The following is a 13,905-nucleotide window of genomic DNA, read 5'->3' as shown; positions in this document are numbered from 1 at the left end:
AAATTGTCAATGACGATCGATTGGTCATGTCATTGATTGGGCTCATTGTGGACAGATATCTGCTGGTGTAATCTGACCATTGCTGAAGCTCACTATGTACATGTGACAGCTGTCGGAAAATATTATATTTTTACATTTGATCCGTTTCTCGCAGTTTATAATAATTCTTTTGCTGCTTCAGTAGAAACCAGCTGTCCATGTGTCCATCTTGGCGAGCTTGTGCTTACATACAGCAGCCAATCTGAACATGTGGAGCTGCAGGGTAAAATCATGGGGTGTAGATAGAGCAGCAGTCTGAGCCTTGGTGAGAACGCCCGAGGACTATAGGTTGTGCAACTAATCTGGTCAGTGATATAAGATATGTTCTAATTATTCATAATAGCAATGCCAAATTACCCAAAGGTAATGACCGACTCATTTTTAGGCCACAGCCCCACTATCAGTATTCGGTCAGTATTTTTTCTCAGGAGTGGGATCCAAAATCAGGAGTGGAACAATCAGAGAAAAGGTATAATAGAAACAAGTCACCAATTCTGCATTTATCACCCACTCCTGGTTTTGGCTCCCACTCCTGAGAAAATACTGACCAAATACTGATAGTGGGGCCGTGGTCTTACGCTTAAAACTGGACATGTACTTAAAATTTTAATACAATCTTGAGTGCCTTTGCAAATATTGGGCATTTGGGCAATCTCCTTTACTGCCTGGGCAATATAGTGGGGATTTTGCCCACTCATATCCAGTGGTGAATTTGAAATACTATTGTTTTTTTGTTGGCTGAAATGGAAACACTTGTGTTCGGATATTCCGTTCGTCTGTTCGTGTTTTGTTTTGGGGAATAGATAAATGGAAGTAATGTCCAAGCGGATCTATTTCATAACTGATGCAAAAGGAAACAGAGGGCTCCATTTGGATTTCATTATGTGCCCTTCTCAAGGCTTGTGTTCACTGAGTTTCTACTCAGAAAAAGACAAAGCAGAAAGTCCAAGTTTTTGAGGAGTTTTGCATTTTTATGAGGATTTGGAGAGTTTCAGCTCAGTTTCTGCTCCAAAAACTCCTAAAAAAAACTCCACGTGGCCTTAGAAAGGAAAGAAGTCCTGTAGAATGCACTTTCCCATTTCGCTTCAGTTATGCAACCATTCTGTTTTGGCCATTATTTCCTGTAGTTCCATTTGCCCTAAAACAGAATAGGCAAAAAGGAATGTCTTAACAGAAGTGTGAGCATGGCTTATGATCTGATATTTGACTTTATAAAAGAGTCTTCCATTTTCAGCAAATAAATGTTGATTGTTGTTCTTGGAAAATTTAAAATGGTACAATTTTCCAATTTACTTTCTATGTGTACCTTTGCTGTACTTTCATAATGGTTTTCATAATTACATACAGTATATATGCTGGAAACCAGAATACCCCTTTAAGTACATAATCAATTCCACATTCTCAAATATGATTGTTCTGTGTTCAAATATTCTGATTTACTGAATAGTAAAATCATTTTTTTATGTCAAGAGATGAGTTTGTTGTTACTACTTATGAGCAGGTTATGTGGTAGCATTGACAGTACATGCTTCATCCAGACAAGAAAGAAAAGTCAAAATACGTCAGTTCTCTAAAGAAGCTAGAGGGGTCGTATCCTCAGAAAATGACCTATTGTTTAAATCAAGTTGTTTAACATATTTTTTTTCTAATTTTCCATGTTGCTGACTATATTTTAAAATAATTCTGAAATCTTGCATTGTTGCCAGCTAAGCCTCGTAGCTTGACATTTCCAGTTGTGTAGGTATCACTTTGCAGCAGTCCCTTTATCAGGATTAGGGCTCGTGCACAAGACCTTATTTCTGGTCCGAGTGTAATCCGACAAGACATCAGATCGCACTCGGACCAATGTTATTCTATCGAGCCATACACATGTCCGATTTTTTTTTTCTGGGACCGACAGAGTTGCAGTGTGCCTGGGTTGGATCTGATTACCTGATTGCACTTGGCCATGCAAGTCAATCCTGTAAGAGATTTATCACTGGAATCAGGGTCTCTGTCCGTACATCAGGCTGCTCTCTGATGGGGAAGCAAAAACTTGGTGATGGAAAACTATCCTGTGTATATGGGAAGCTATAGATATAGACATTCACTCTGAGATTACTGATTTACCGCAATTTAGGACTTCTCAGACTCCTTTTTAATATACCAAATAGATAATAGTTTTAGCCATTTTTTGTACAACCGGAACTGAAGATCTTTGTTACAGATTATATTATACGATATTATTGGACATTGACCCTAAAGCTCAATATTAAGCAGTTTTCTACAGCCCGTTATGTAAGGTTCTGTACATTCCGCTCTCTCTATTGTGTATATTGGCTGGTTTCCCGATGTATAACCCCAGCATATGTACCGAGTTCAATCGAGCCTTACATTCATTGCTAGGAGGCAGAGATCTTCATAACAGTCATGAAATCAAAAGCTAGATGTCTTACCAATGACATGACTTCATCATACAAACGGGGATGGCATTCTCTTTGGTACTGACTGATCTGCATTAGTATTAGGAAGAAGATATGGGTGAAGATAACAATTATTACCTTTACAGCAAAGATACTGGATTAACGCTGAAATCAATCAATGTGTTTATTCTTTATGTAATTTCAGCGAGGAGAGACAGCATTACATATGGCTGCTCGCGCAGGGCAGGTTGAAGTGGTCCGTTGCCTTCTTCGAAATGGTGCGTTGGTGGATGCCAGAGCTAGGGTAGGTTTATTATTATATTGTATATATTCTGCACATTTGTGATATACAGTATACTAAATTGCAGGATAAGACCCGCACAAGAGAATAATTTACACTTTATTGTAAAACTACAAGGTAATGAATGGCACCTTATATACCGTTCCTTTGTAAGTTGTAACCCATGAATAACATTGCATTATTTGGATATTACCTTGAAGCTAAGTATGAGTTGTATGTAATATATTGCCCCATTATGCTGGAACTATCCTCAGTCTCATATATCATTTATGTAGAGAACGGACCCTGTTCTTGTCCGTAGCTTCCTAGCAGTAAGATACTGTAGATTGCCTTCATATCTGCAGATTTGCCCACTGGCAAATGGAACTAGTTGTAGCAATCTCCTATGGTTATCACAAAAGTATATTTTATTAGTACATGTCAAATACAAACACATATATACATATACTGTTTATATATAGTGGGGAAAATAAATATTTGATACACTGCTGATTTTGCAAGTTTTCCCATCTACAAAGAATGGAGAGGTCTGTAATTTTTTTCGTAGGTACACTTCACCTGTGAGAGATAGAATCTAAAACAAATACCTAGAAAATCATGACTCGCCCCCTGGGCCGTGGGGTACCCGGAACCGGGCTTCTGTACGATGCTGGGGGTAGTAGTGGCAACCCAATCCCGTGGCTCAGGGTGGTCAGACCAAATTGTGGCAGTCTATTTATCAGTGTTTTGAATGTCCGACTAGGCCACCCGTGGATTGTGGTCAGGGATAACCGCCCGCTGCAAGGCAGACCGGTGAGGCTGGTGTTGGTGTGCAGCACAGGGGTGGGATAACTCCCCACGGGAAGAGTGTAGCCTCAGGGCAGTGTAGGTGGATGCTGGGGGTGATAGTGCAGGCCGCAAGAGTAAGAGTTCAGAGTCCGCTTCAAACAGTCCAGGGTCTTTATTGTAGGTATTATTAATGACCCATCAGTGGTACCGGTTAGGAATGGGCCTGGGTGTCTGAGAGCATTCGGGCGAGCCCCACTGGTCAGGGTGAGTGTGTAGGCCTACCGTTCTCTCTATGCTCTTTCTGACTATCCCGCTCTTCGTGGTGTAATAGCCCACGTCCCTGAGCTGGCCGTGTACTTCGCCTGTATGGTTTGCGACTCAGGCCTTGGGTACCTTTTGCTTTCTCCTTGCTGTACTGGTCCCTCTGTGTGGCGGAGCCTCCAGGCTTCTTAGGCCAAGGGACCTGAAATCCCTCGCGGGTTGGTTCTTTGCTGCTGGGAATGATAACCCGGACAGCCTCGGACTCCAATGTCCGGTTAGAATGGTTCTCTGCCAGGACAGGCTCTCCGTCGCCTCTGTCCCTGGCTCGCAGTCTCTCCTCTGCCTCACGGACTCCTCAGCTGCTGCTGACCTGTCTCTTTTCTCTGAGAACCCTTCTGGTCACTTCAGAAGTGGGTTCTGGTCTCCCTAACCCTGCCCCAGTTCCAGCTTTTATAGGGCAGCCAGCTCCCCCTACTGGCCTGGGACAGGAGGTGCTGCATGCTAATGGTCCCTAACCAGGGAACCTCCCTCCTGCTCTCAGACACAGCCTTTAATATTTGTGGCATCCAGGCCTGGGGTGACACAATCACATTGTATGATTTTTAAATAATTAAATTGCATTTTATTGCATGAAATAAGTATTTGATCACCTACCAACCAGCAAGAATTCTGGCACTCACAGATCTGTGAGTTTTTCTTTAAGAAGCCCTCCTACTCTGCACTCATTACCTGGATTAATTGCACCTGTTTGAACTCATTACCAGTATAAAAGACACCTGTCCACACACTCAATCACACTCCAACCTCTCCACCATGGCCAAGACCAAAGAGCTGTCTAAGGACACCAGGGACAAAATTGTAGACCTGCACAAGGCTGGGATGGACTACAGGACAATAGGCAAGCAGCTTGGTGAGAAGGCAACAACTGTGGGCACAATTATTAGAAAATGGAAGAAACTGAATGTCAATCTTCCTCGGTCTGGGGCTCCATACAAGATCTCGCCTCGTGGGGTAAGGATGATTCTGATAAAAGTCAGGAACCAACCCAGAACTACACAGGAGGACCTGGTCAATGACCTGAAGAGAGCTGGGACCACAGTCTCAAACATTACCGTTAGTAACACACTATGGATTAAAATCCTGCAGGGCATGCAAAGTTCCCCCTGCTCACGCCAGCACATGCCCATGCCCGTTTGAAGTTTGCTAATGACTATCTGGATGATCCAGAGGAGGCATGGGAGAAGGTCATGTGGTCAGATGAGACCAAAATAGAACTTTTTGTTATCAGCTCAACTCACCGTGTTAGGAGGAAGAAGAAGGATGAGTACAACCCCAAGAACACTGTCCCAACCGCGAAGCATGGTTGGAAACATCATACTTTGGCGGTGCTTTTCTGCAAAGGGGACAGGACGACTGCACCGTATTGAAGGGAGGATGCATAGGGTCATTTATCGTGAGATTTTGGCCAACAACCTCCTTCCCTCGGTAAGAGCATTGAAGATGGGTCATGGCTGGGTCTTCCAGTATGACAATGACCCAAAACACACAGCAAGGGCAACTAAGGAGTGGCTGCGTGAGAAGCATTTCAAGGTCCTGGAGTGTCCTAGCCAGTCTCCAGACCTGAACCCAATAGAAAATCTTTAGAGGAGCTGAAACTCAATGTTTCTCAGCGACAGCCCCGAAACCTGAAAGATCTGGAGAAGATCTGTATGGAGGAGTGGGCCAAAATCCCTGCTGCAGTGTGTGCAAACTTGGTCAAGAACTACAGGAAACGTCTGACCTCTGTAATTGCAAACAAATTTTTCTATACCAAATATCAAGTTCTGTTTTTCTATTGTATCAAATACTTATTTCAATAAAATGCTAACTAATTATGTAAAAATCATACAATGTGATTTTCTGGATTGTTTTTTAAGATTCTGTCTCTCACAGGTGAAGTGTACCTATGATAAAAATTACAGACCTCCCCATTCTTTGTAGGTGGGAAAACTTGTAAAATTGGCAGTGTATCAAATACTTATTTTGCCCACTGTGTATATATATATATATAGGCGTCTCCTTTATCATCTATGCAGATTTATTACATTCACTATTCTATTGTGCAGGAGGAGCAGACACCTCTCCACATTGCCTCTCGTCTGGGCAAAACGGAAATTGTCCAGCTTTTACTGCAACATATGGCTCATCCAGATGCTGCCACCACCAATGGATATACCCCACTGCATATCTCAGCCCGGGAGGGACAGGTGGATGTGGCATCAGTCCTAATTGAAGCTGGGGCTTCCCACTCCATGCCTACCAAGGTGAGATCTGGTTTACGTTCAGTAGTTAATAATATTTCTAGTTTTAGTATTGACAATTGTATAATTAAAAGCAGCAAATTATTATTACCCATTAACCTAGCATTCTGAATGAAATGCTGATCAAAGTGTCATTTATGGAGGCTTACAACATATATGTGGACAGGCTCGTATATTGACCACAAGATAATCAAGTAAGATATTGTAAGTCATAAGGGCTTGACATTATGAGGCGTGTTCTTCCTTGCTGATCAGTCTCTTGAACCCCATTAAGGTTTCTAAATAACTGAACCTTAACTTTAGTATTTTAATTTGCCAAATAGGGGTGCAGAAGTTCAGCTTGTAACTAGGAATTCATTTTTTCCTAACTCCCATCCTCAAAACAATTTGTTTTTATGACTACTGTCCTCTGCTTGTCCATAACTTTCAGCTGCATCTCTTAATTTCTTGATCATTGCAGCACTAGCAGGGGCATTTCTAGGGTTTTAAAAAATCAGACTAAGGCCCTCTTCACTTTTCCGCTTAAAAAATGCACCCTTGAGGCGGTCCGTTTTTACTATCCGTATGGTTTTCTGTTGGCCATCCATGTGTACCATCTGTCTGTACATGTGTACCATCCATGTGTCATCCATGTGTAATGCGTGTTCAATCCATATAACACGTACTGGAATAAAATGCATTCAAGAAATTACAGATTTCTATGTGTTTGTGCTAAGATAATAGATAGATATCAGTCCGATATATCATTTGTTCCTTGCATGTGTAGCTTATTGTACAACCTTCTATTAACCCAACAAATAAATAAATAAATTTTTTTACAAGGGTAACCAGCTAAGGTAAAGCAGACAGCTGAGAGCTGATATTATCAGGCTGGAAAGATCGAACGAGGCTCCATAGGCTTTGTACGGCGGATTCGCTGGACTTCGTTGGATTTGCACCAGGGCATTGGGTAGAGGCAAGGCGAAGCGCCAGTATTGGAGCATTTCATGTGATACTCCACTTCTGGGGCAGCTGTAGGCTGGTAATTGTAGGCTGGGAAGGGCCCAATAGCCATGGACCTTCCCAGCCTGATAATATCATCTCTCGGCTGTCTGTTTTACCTCTGCTGGTTACCAAAAATGGGGGGACCCAACATCATTTTTATTTATTTATTTATAAGGTTAATAGAAAGCTGTAGAATAAGCTACACATGCAAGGCACAAATTATATATCTGACGGATATCTATCTATCTATTTATCTATCTATCTATTATCTTTGCACATCTTTATCAGATAAAAATCTGTAATTTCTTGAATGCATTCTATTTCTGTATGTGTCACACAGACGGCATACAGATGTCACACGCATCTTATCCACGTGCTGTACTTATTTACATGGACCCATTGAGTTGTATTGGCCCTTGTCATCCGTGCTGCCCAAAAAGAAAGGAAATGTCTCCTTGTGGTTCACATGGACACATGGGCTGTGTGAAAACACGGACTTGTGAAGAGGGCCCAACAGGAAGATTTCTCCTGCCCACGACATGTCTCTTAAACCCTTCATTTTGGTACTACTTCTAGTGCCCCCTTCAGTGCCTCCCACACAGTAATGGTGCCCCCTTTTGTGCCCAACATGGTACTAATGCCCCAGAAAGTTATAATGCTTCCCCTTTTGTGCTATTCACAAAATATTGTCTCTTTTTTTTTGCCGACAGTAATAGTACCCTCCTGAGTACTCCTGCGTAGTAATAATACCTACTTTGTGCCCTCACTGAACATTGTAGTCTTCTTAAATCTGTAGATGAATAGTATTGTTAGATCCAGCTCACCCCTGCTTGATGTACATGTGTTGATAAAGCCTTCGGGTGGTAAGTGCCTGTGCATGGAAAAAGCTGGCGAAGCTCCAGACATACTTCATAAGATCCAATGATATTTTGAAGTCCATTACTCGGTGGTTTAAAATCCAATGATCTTTATTGTAAAAACATTAAAATATATAAAGTACAGAGAAGTTTTTCTAACGCATTTCGAGTCAATCCGACTCTTAATTGTAGATTATTGGATTTTAAACCACTGTGTGCTGGACCTCAAATATAATTGTTTTTATTATGTTGACTGGCTTGTTGAGGCCTTCGTGTGGTGAAGGCAGACTGGGGGCCCCACTGGATTAAGTTACATGGTGTCACCTGTAACCATTCCTCCCACTATAGCATTGTCACTTTTGCAGACTTTTGCTTAGCACAGAATTCTTTCATTGAGAGGAATATCTCTTATACGTTCTTGTCTACTAGAGGGCAGCAAAATCCACTCTAATATAAATGCCAGTGCAGCCTTGTTGTGCCGTACATGGATCCTGTGTGCTCGGTGTCTGAGGTTCTCGTGGATGCTTTCCTACATTTTCTTATCAAATAGAAAAAAACAAGAGTTTGCAGATCTGTTAAAAGTGGGTGGCCCAAGAAACCCTAATCTGAAGTGTGAGAGAGATACTTCCATAGGAAAGGTGCTGTCCTGTTCATCTGCAACAATTTTCTATTTTCCTGCTGGCCAGAGAACTAAAATGCATGTCTGTGCCCCAGAACACTATTATTTCGCTGAACAGCCCCTTTCGGGTTAATTCAGATAATGTCTTCCAATGTGGGGGTAAATTAGGGCATATATACGGGTGGACAGGCGCTGATGTTGGTATTACCACACCAGCTCAGTGATTAAATAAATCACTGAAAAGAGTGAGCACCGATGTCCAGAACATATGTTATATTTCTTTATTAGAAAATAATCAAGTAAGATTAAAATTACAGTGGTGACCAAAAGTATTGGCACCCCTGCAATTCTGTCAGATAATACTCAGTTTCTTCCTGAAAATGATTGCAATCACAAATTCTTTGGTATTATTATCTTCATTTAATTTGTCTTCAATGAAAAAACACAAAAAAAATTGTCCTAAAGCCAAATTGGATATAATTCCACACCAAACCTAAAAAAGGGGGTGGACAAAAGTATTGGCACTGTTTGAAAAATCATGTGATGCTTCTCTAATTCGTGTAATTAACAGCACCTGTAACTTACCTGTGGCACCTAACAGGTGTTGGCAATAACTAAATCACACTTGCAGCCAGTTAACATGGATTAAAGTTGACTCAACCTCTGTCCTGTGTCCTTGTGTGTACCACATTGAGCATGGAGAAAAGAAAGAAGACCAAAGAACTGTCTGAGGACTTGAGAAACCAAATTGTGAGGAAGCATGAGCAATCTCAAGGCTACAAGTACATCTCCAAAGACCTGAATGTTCCTGTGTCTTCCGTGCGCAGTGTCATCAAGAAGTTTAAAGCCCATGGCACTGTGGCTAACCTCCCTAGATGTGGACGGAAAAGAAAAATTGACGAGAGATTTCAACGCAAGATTGTGCTTATGGTGGATAAAGAACCTCGACTAACATCCAAACAAGTTCAAGCTGCCCTGCAGTCCGAGGGTACAACAGTGTCAACCCGTACTATCCGTCGGCGTCTGAATGAAAAGGGACTGTATGGTAGGATACCCAGGAAGACCCCACTTCTTACCCCGAGACATAAAAAAGCCAGGCTGGAGTTTGCCAAAACTTACCTGAGAAAGCCTAAAACGTTTTGGAAGAATGTTCTCTGGTCAGATGAGACAAAAGTAGAGCTTTTTGGGAAAAAGCATCAACATAGAGTGTACAGGAAAAAAAAGAGGCATTCAAAGAAAAGAACACGGTCCCTACAGTCAAACATGGCGGAGGTTCCCTGATGTTTTGGGGTTGCTTTGCTGCCTCTGGCACTGGACTGCTTGACCGTGTGCATGGCATTATGAAGTCTGAAGACTACCAACAAATTTTGCCGCATAATGTAAGGCCCAGTGTGAGAAAGCTGGGTCTCCCTCAGAGGTCATGGGTCTTCCAGCAGGACAATGACCCAAAACACACTTCCAAAAGCACTATAAAATGGTTTGAGAGAAAGCACTGGAGACTTCTAAGGTGGCCAGCAACGAGTCCAGACCTGAATCCCATAGAACACCTGTTGAGAGATCTCAAGATGGCAGTTTGGAGAAGGCACCCTTCAAATATCAGGGACCTGGAGCAGTTTGCCAAAGAAGAATGGTCTACAATTCCAGCAGAGCATTGTAAGAAACTCATTGATGGTTACCGGAAGCGGTTGTTCGCAGTTATTTTGGCTAAAGGTTGTGCAACCAAGTATTAGGCTGAGGGTGCCAATACTTTTGTCTGGCCCATTTTTGGAGTTTTGTGTGAAATGATCAATGATTTGATTTTTGCTTCATTCTCTTTTGTGTTTTTTCCTTGCAAGCAAATTAAATGAAGATAATAATACCAAAGAATTTGTGATTGCAATCATTTTCAGGAAGAAACTGAGTATTATCTGACAGAATTGCAGGGGTGCCAATACTTCTGGCCACCACTGTAGGTTAAAAAGGTGCCTCACAATGAGAACATGTTTGATGCTCAGATAATAGAGAGTCTGAATTAGGCCACGTTGACACATTCAGTATTTGGTCAGTATTTTACATCAGTATTTGTAAGCCAAAACCAGGAGTGGAACAATCAGAGGAAAAGTATAATAGAAACACGTCACCACTTCTGTATTTATCACCCACTCCTGGTTTTGGCTTTCAAATACTGATGTAAAATACTGACCAAATACTGAACGTGTGAACAAGGCTTCAAGTTGAGAAACCAGGGAGTATCTTTACAACAGGATACATATATCCATCCACAAATAGATATTATACCACCCTAGTAGTCAAATACTTACACATAATTAGAATGGCCCAGCATATAAAGTAGTAATTTATGTATTATAAATGTAAGTTTAGCTGCAATCAAAAGCAAAAGATCATCACCATGTCCCTCTATCCTGACGCGCGTTTTGCTTCAGCTTCTTCCGGGGGCGTGTCGGAGTGTGCAGACATCGGTGAGTTACAAGCAGAAGCGGATTTTCTGCATGTACTGTAAGTCTAAGTGGAAAATCCGCACATAAAACTCAGCGAGCCCACAAGAGAAATTGACATGTTGTGGATTTCTAAAACGCACTGCTGGTCAGTTTATGCTGAGCAAAAATAAACCCCACAGTGGCAGGAGATTTCTATAAATCCCATTCAGATTGTTGGAACTGTTAAGGCATGTGCACACATTGAGTATTTGCAGCAGATTTTTCTGCACCAAAAATCAGAGTGTTAGCAGGAAAATGCTGAATAAAATATGCAAAATGATGAGTTTTTGATTACGGTAATTTTTACTTTTGTTTTTTTTCTGACATTCATTTGAATTGGTGAAAAACGCTGAAAAATTGACTTGATGCAGATTTGAAAAAAAAAAAAAAAGCTTTGATCAAGTCCGCAAGGAAAAAATAAGCAGCATGTGCATGAGATTTCAGAAATCTCATTCACTTGGCTGGCACTGTAAAGTGCAGTGTTTTACCCCTTGAAAACATGCAGGAAAAAAAAAGGCAAAAACGCAGTATGTGAACAAGCCCTAAGACGCTGTAATTTTTGCACAGCGTAAGTTCTCAGCGTCAAAAACTCACCAAAAACTCATAGTGGGAACTTAACCTAAAGTCTCAGAACATTTATGTTCTTCTAGCTTACAAAACAAGTATATTTACAGTTTTGATATTAATCCATTTTTTTTTGTCTTTCTTTCTGCAGAAGGGATTTACCCCATTGCATGTAGCTGCTAAGTATGGAAGCCTGGATGTGGCCAAACTCCTCCTACAACGCCGCGCACTACCAGATTCTGCCGGCAAGGTAAATCATCGTGGTTAGTTGTATGTTATATGAATACTCTCATGTATTTGTTCTCTGTTTTACATTAAGTGTTCACATGTTGTGTTCTCACTAGTACATCACAATCATGTAATTACATAATGACTTTAATATGCCATTTATGTTAGTATTTTCTACAGTGTAAATGTCTAGAGCTTCTTCACTAACTGGTTTAACCCCCATAACAAACACGCCCTTTGCAGAATGGGCTCACACCACTCCATGTTGCTGCTCACTATGACAACCAGAAGGTGGCGATGTTGCTACTGGAAAAGGGAGCTTCTCCCCATGTCACAGCCAAGGTGAGACTTTTACATCTGAGGTTGTTTTTTTACAGGCAGACGCATCCACTGTTTGATACATTTACTTTTACTAGTTAGTATATCTTTGATAAATGGTGTATGATGAGGGGTGTACACTGTAATTTCTTGGGTGCTGTTGTTGTGTTAGGCTATGTTCACACGTGGCGTTTTTGCAGCTGTTTTTTTTTTTTGCTGCTTTTTTATGCAAACTAAAAGCTGCTTTTTTATGCAAACTAAAAGCTGCTTTTTATAGTACCAGCAAAAGCTATGAGATTTAAGAAATCTCATACACACTTTTTTTTCCTAATGAAATTTGAGAACTGCAGTTTTTGAAATCTGCAGCATGTCACTTCTTTCAGCTTTCAGCGCTTTTTCACCCATAGAAAGCAATGAGAAAGTGAAAAAAGGTGCAAAAAATGCAATACTGTATGTTGCTGTGTTTTCAATGCGTTTTTGGTGAATAAAACTAACTTTATTAAACATGTATTGCAGACAAAACACATGTAATCCGCACCCAAAAACGCTGCAAAAAAAGGCATCAAAAATGCTGAAAAATGGGTGTTTTGAACGCAGCGTTTGTAGAGCAGGTTTTGGCTGCAGAAAAAAGTTGCAAAAACGTTGCATGTGAGAATGGCCTAATAGTGTTTTCTGCTTATAGTGAATATCTTTTACCTACAACTTTAGATAAACTTCTTTATTTTTTCGATATACTTAAGCACATATTGCTGTATGGCTTTTTGGTATATATCTTTTGGGGTGAAACTAGGATTAGATCTAACAAGGTAGCAAAGTAGAAAACCACTTTTCCCTTTGCGATCCATTCCCAGATAGTGAAGAAAGCCCTTTTCCCTGTAAATATAGTGGATTGCCCCTTGTATTGCTATAGGTCCCCATCCTTGCACAGATGGACTTTGGGTATACTTGTAATATATTTATTAATTAGGCCTCCTCTAGGAGTCAGCTCTTTTTCTCCTAACTTCAGTCCAGCCATAATTTCTTGGAAATGTTGCTCATCCCAGCCTTGTGCATGCCCATCTCTCATTATAAAGGATCTGGTATTACACACATACTAGAAAATGACTCTTAACAGTATAGCATGGTGGAGGATGTGGTATCAGTGTGGCTGTGGCATACAATCATTAAAAGGTAGTACTTAATATGATCTTTTTAATATTGTAGAATGGTTATACACCTCTTCATATCGCTGCCAAAAAGAATCAAATGCAGATTGCCACGACATTACTAAACTACGGAGCAGAGACCAACATCCTCACCAAGCAAGGAGTCACCCCTCTTCACCTGGCCGCCCAGGAGGGGCACACAGACATGGTCACTCTTTTGCTGAACAAAGAAGCTAATATTCACGTGGGCACAAAGGTAAGATTTGCTTAATATAAAGTCGTCAAAGACTTTAGCTGTTAAGTGTCAAGACGTGAATATATGAAAGAAAATGTAATGGTAACGTTCAAAATGAAAGCAGATTGCTAGGGCTGAGGCTCATTAATGACCCATCCTCACAGATGGATTGTTACTCGGATTGTAATCATTGCATTCTTTCTGTAAGAAATTAGCCACACGTCATACATTGACTTCCAATGGGCTTGTGCTTACATGCAATCAGCCAATGTAGACAAGCAGTGCTGCAGTGTAAAGCATAAGAGAATGTTCTTATTAATATGTATCGGTCATACAGCTGTATAATTTTTGCTGCAGTTGCCACATACTTGCATAATTACTGACCCCATTTAGGTGTAAGATAAAAA

At 41.0% G+C, this 13,905-nt stretch overlaps 1 protein-coding gene across 50 annotated transcripts in view; it reads left to right on the top strand.

The window, feature by feature from the left end:
• ANK2 (ankyrin 2) overlaps positions 1–13,905 on the top strand; it is a 701,030-nt gene that overhangs the window by 574,733 nt on the left and 112,392 nt on the right. For 45 of the 50 annotated variants that reach the window (XM_073640230.1, XM_073640294.1, XM_073640221.1 and 42 more), the window contains 5 exons: positions 2,647–2,745; positions 5,877–6,074; positions 11,724–11,822; positions 12,044–12,142; positions 13,322–13,519. In XM_073640230.1, coding sequence (XP_073496331.1) covers positions 2,647–2,745; positions 5,877–6,074; positions 11,724–11,822; positions 12,044–12,142; positions 13,322–13,519 — 693 coding nt within the window. The remainder of the gene's footprint in view (positions 1–2,646; positions 2,746–5,876; positions 6,075–11,723; positions 11,823–12,043; positions 12,143–13,321; positions 13,520–13,905) is intronic. The other 5 variants (XM_073640267.1, XM_073640492.1, XM_073640475.1 and 2 more) reach the window with 1 other exon arrangement.

This window comes from Phyllobates terribilis, unplaced genomic scaffold, assembly GCF_046119375.1.
Source record: "Phyllobates terribilis strain yellow unplaced genomic scaffold, ASM4611937v1 Scaffold_1__5_contigs__length_1240528914, whole genome shotgun sequence".
Taxonomy (NCBI): Eukaryota; Metazoa; Chordata; class Amphibia; order Anura; family Dendrobatidae; genus Phyllobates; species Phyllobates terribilis.
This window is presented reverse-complemented; position numbering and strand designations above follow the sequence as displayed.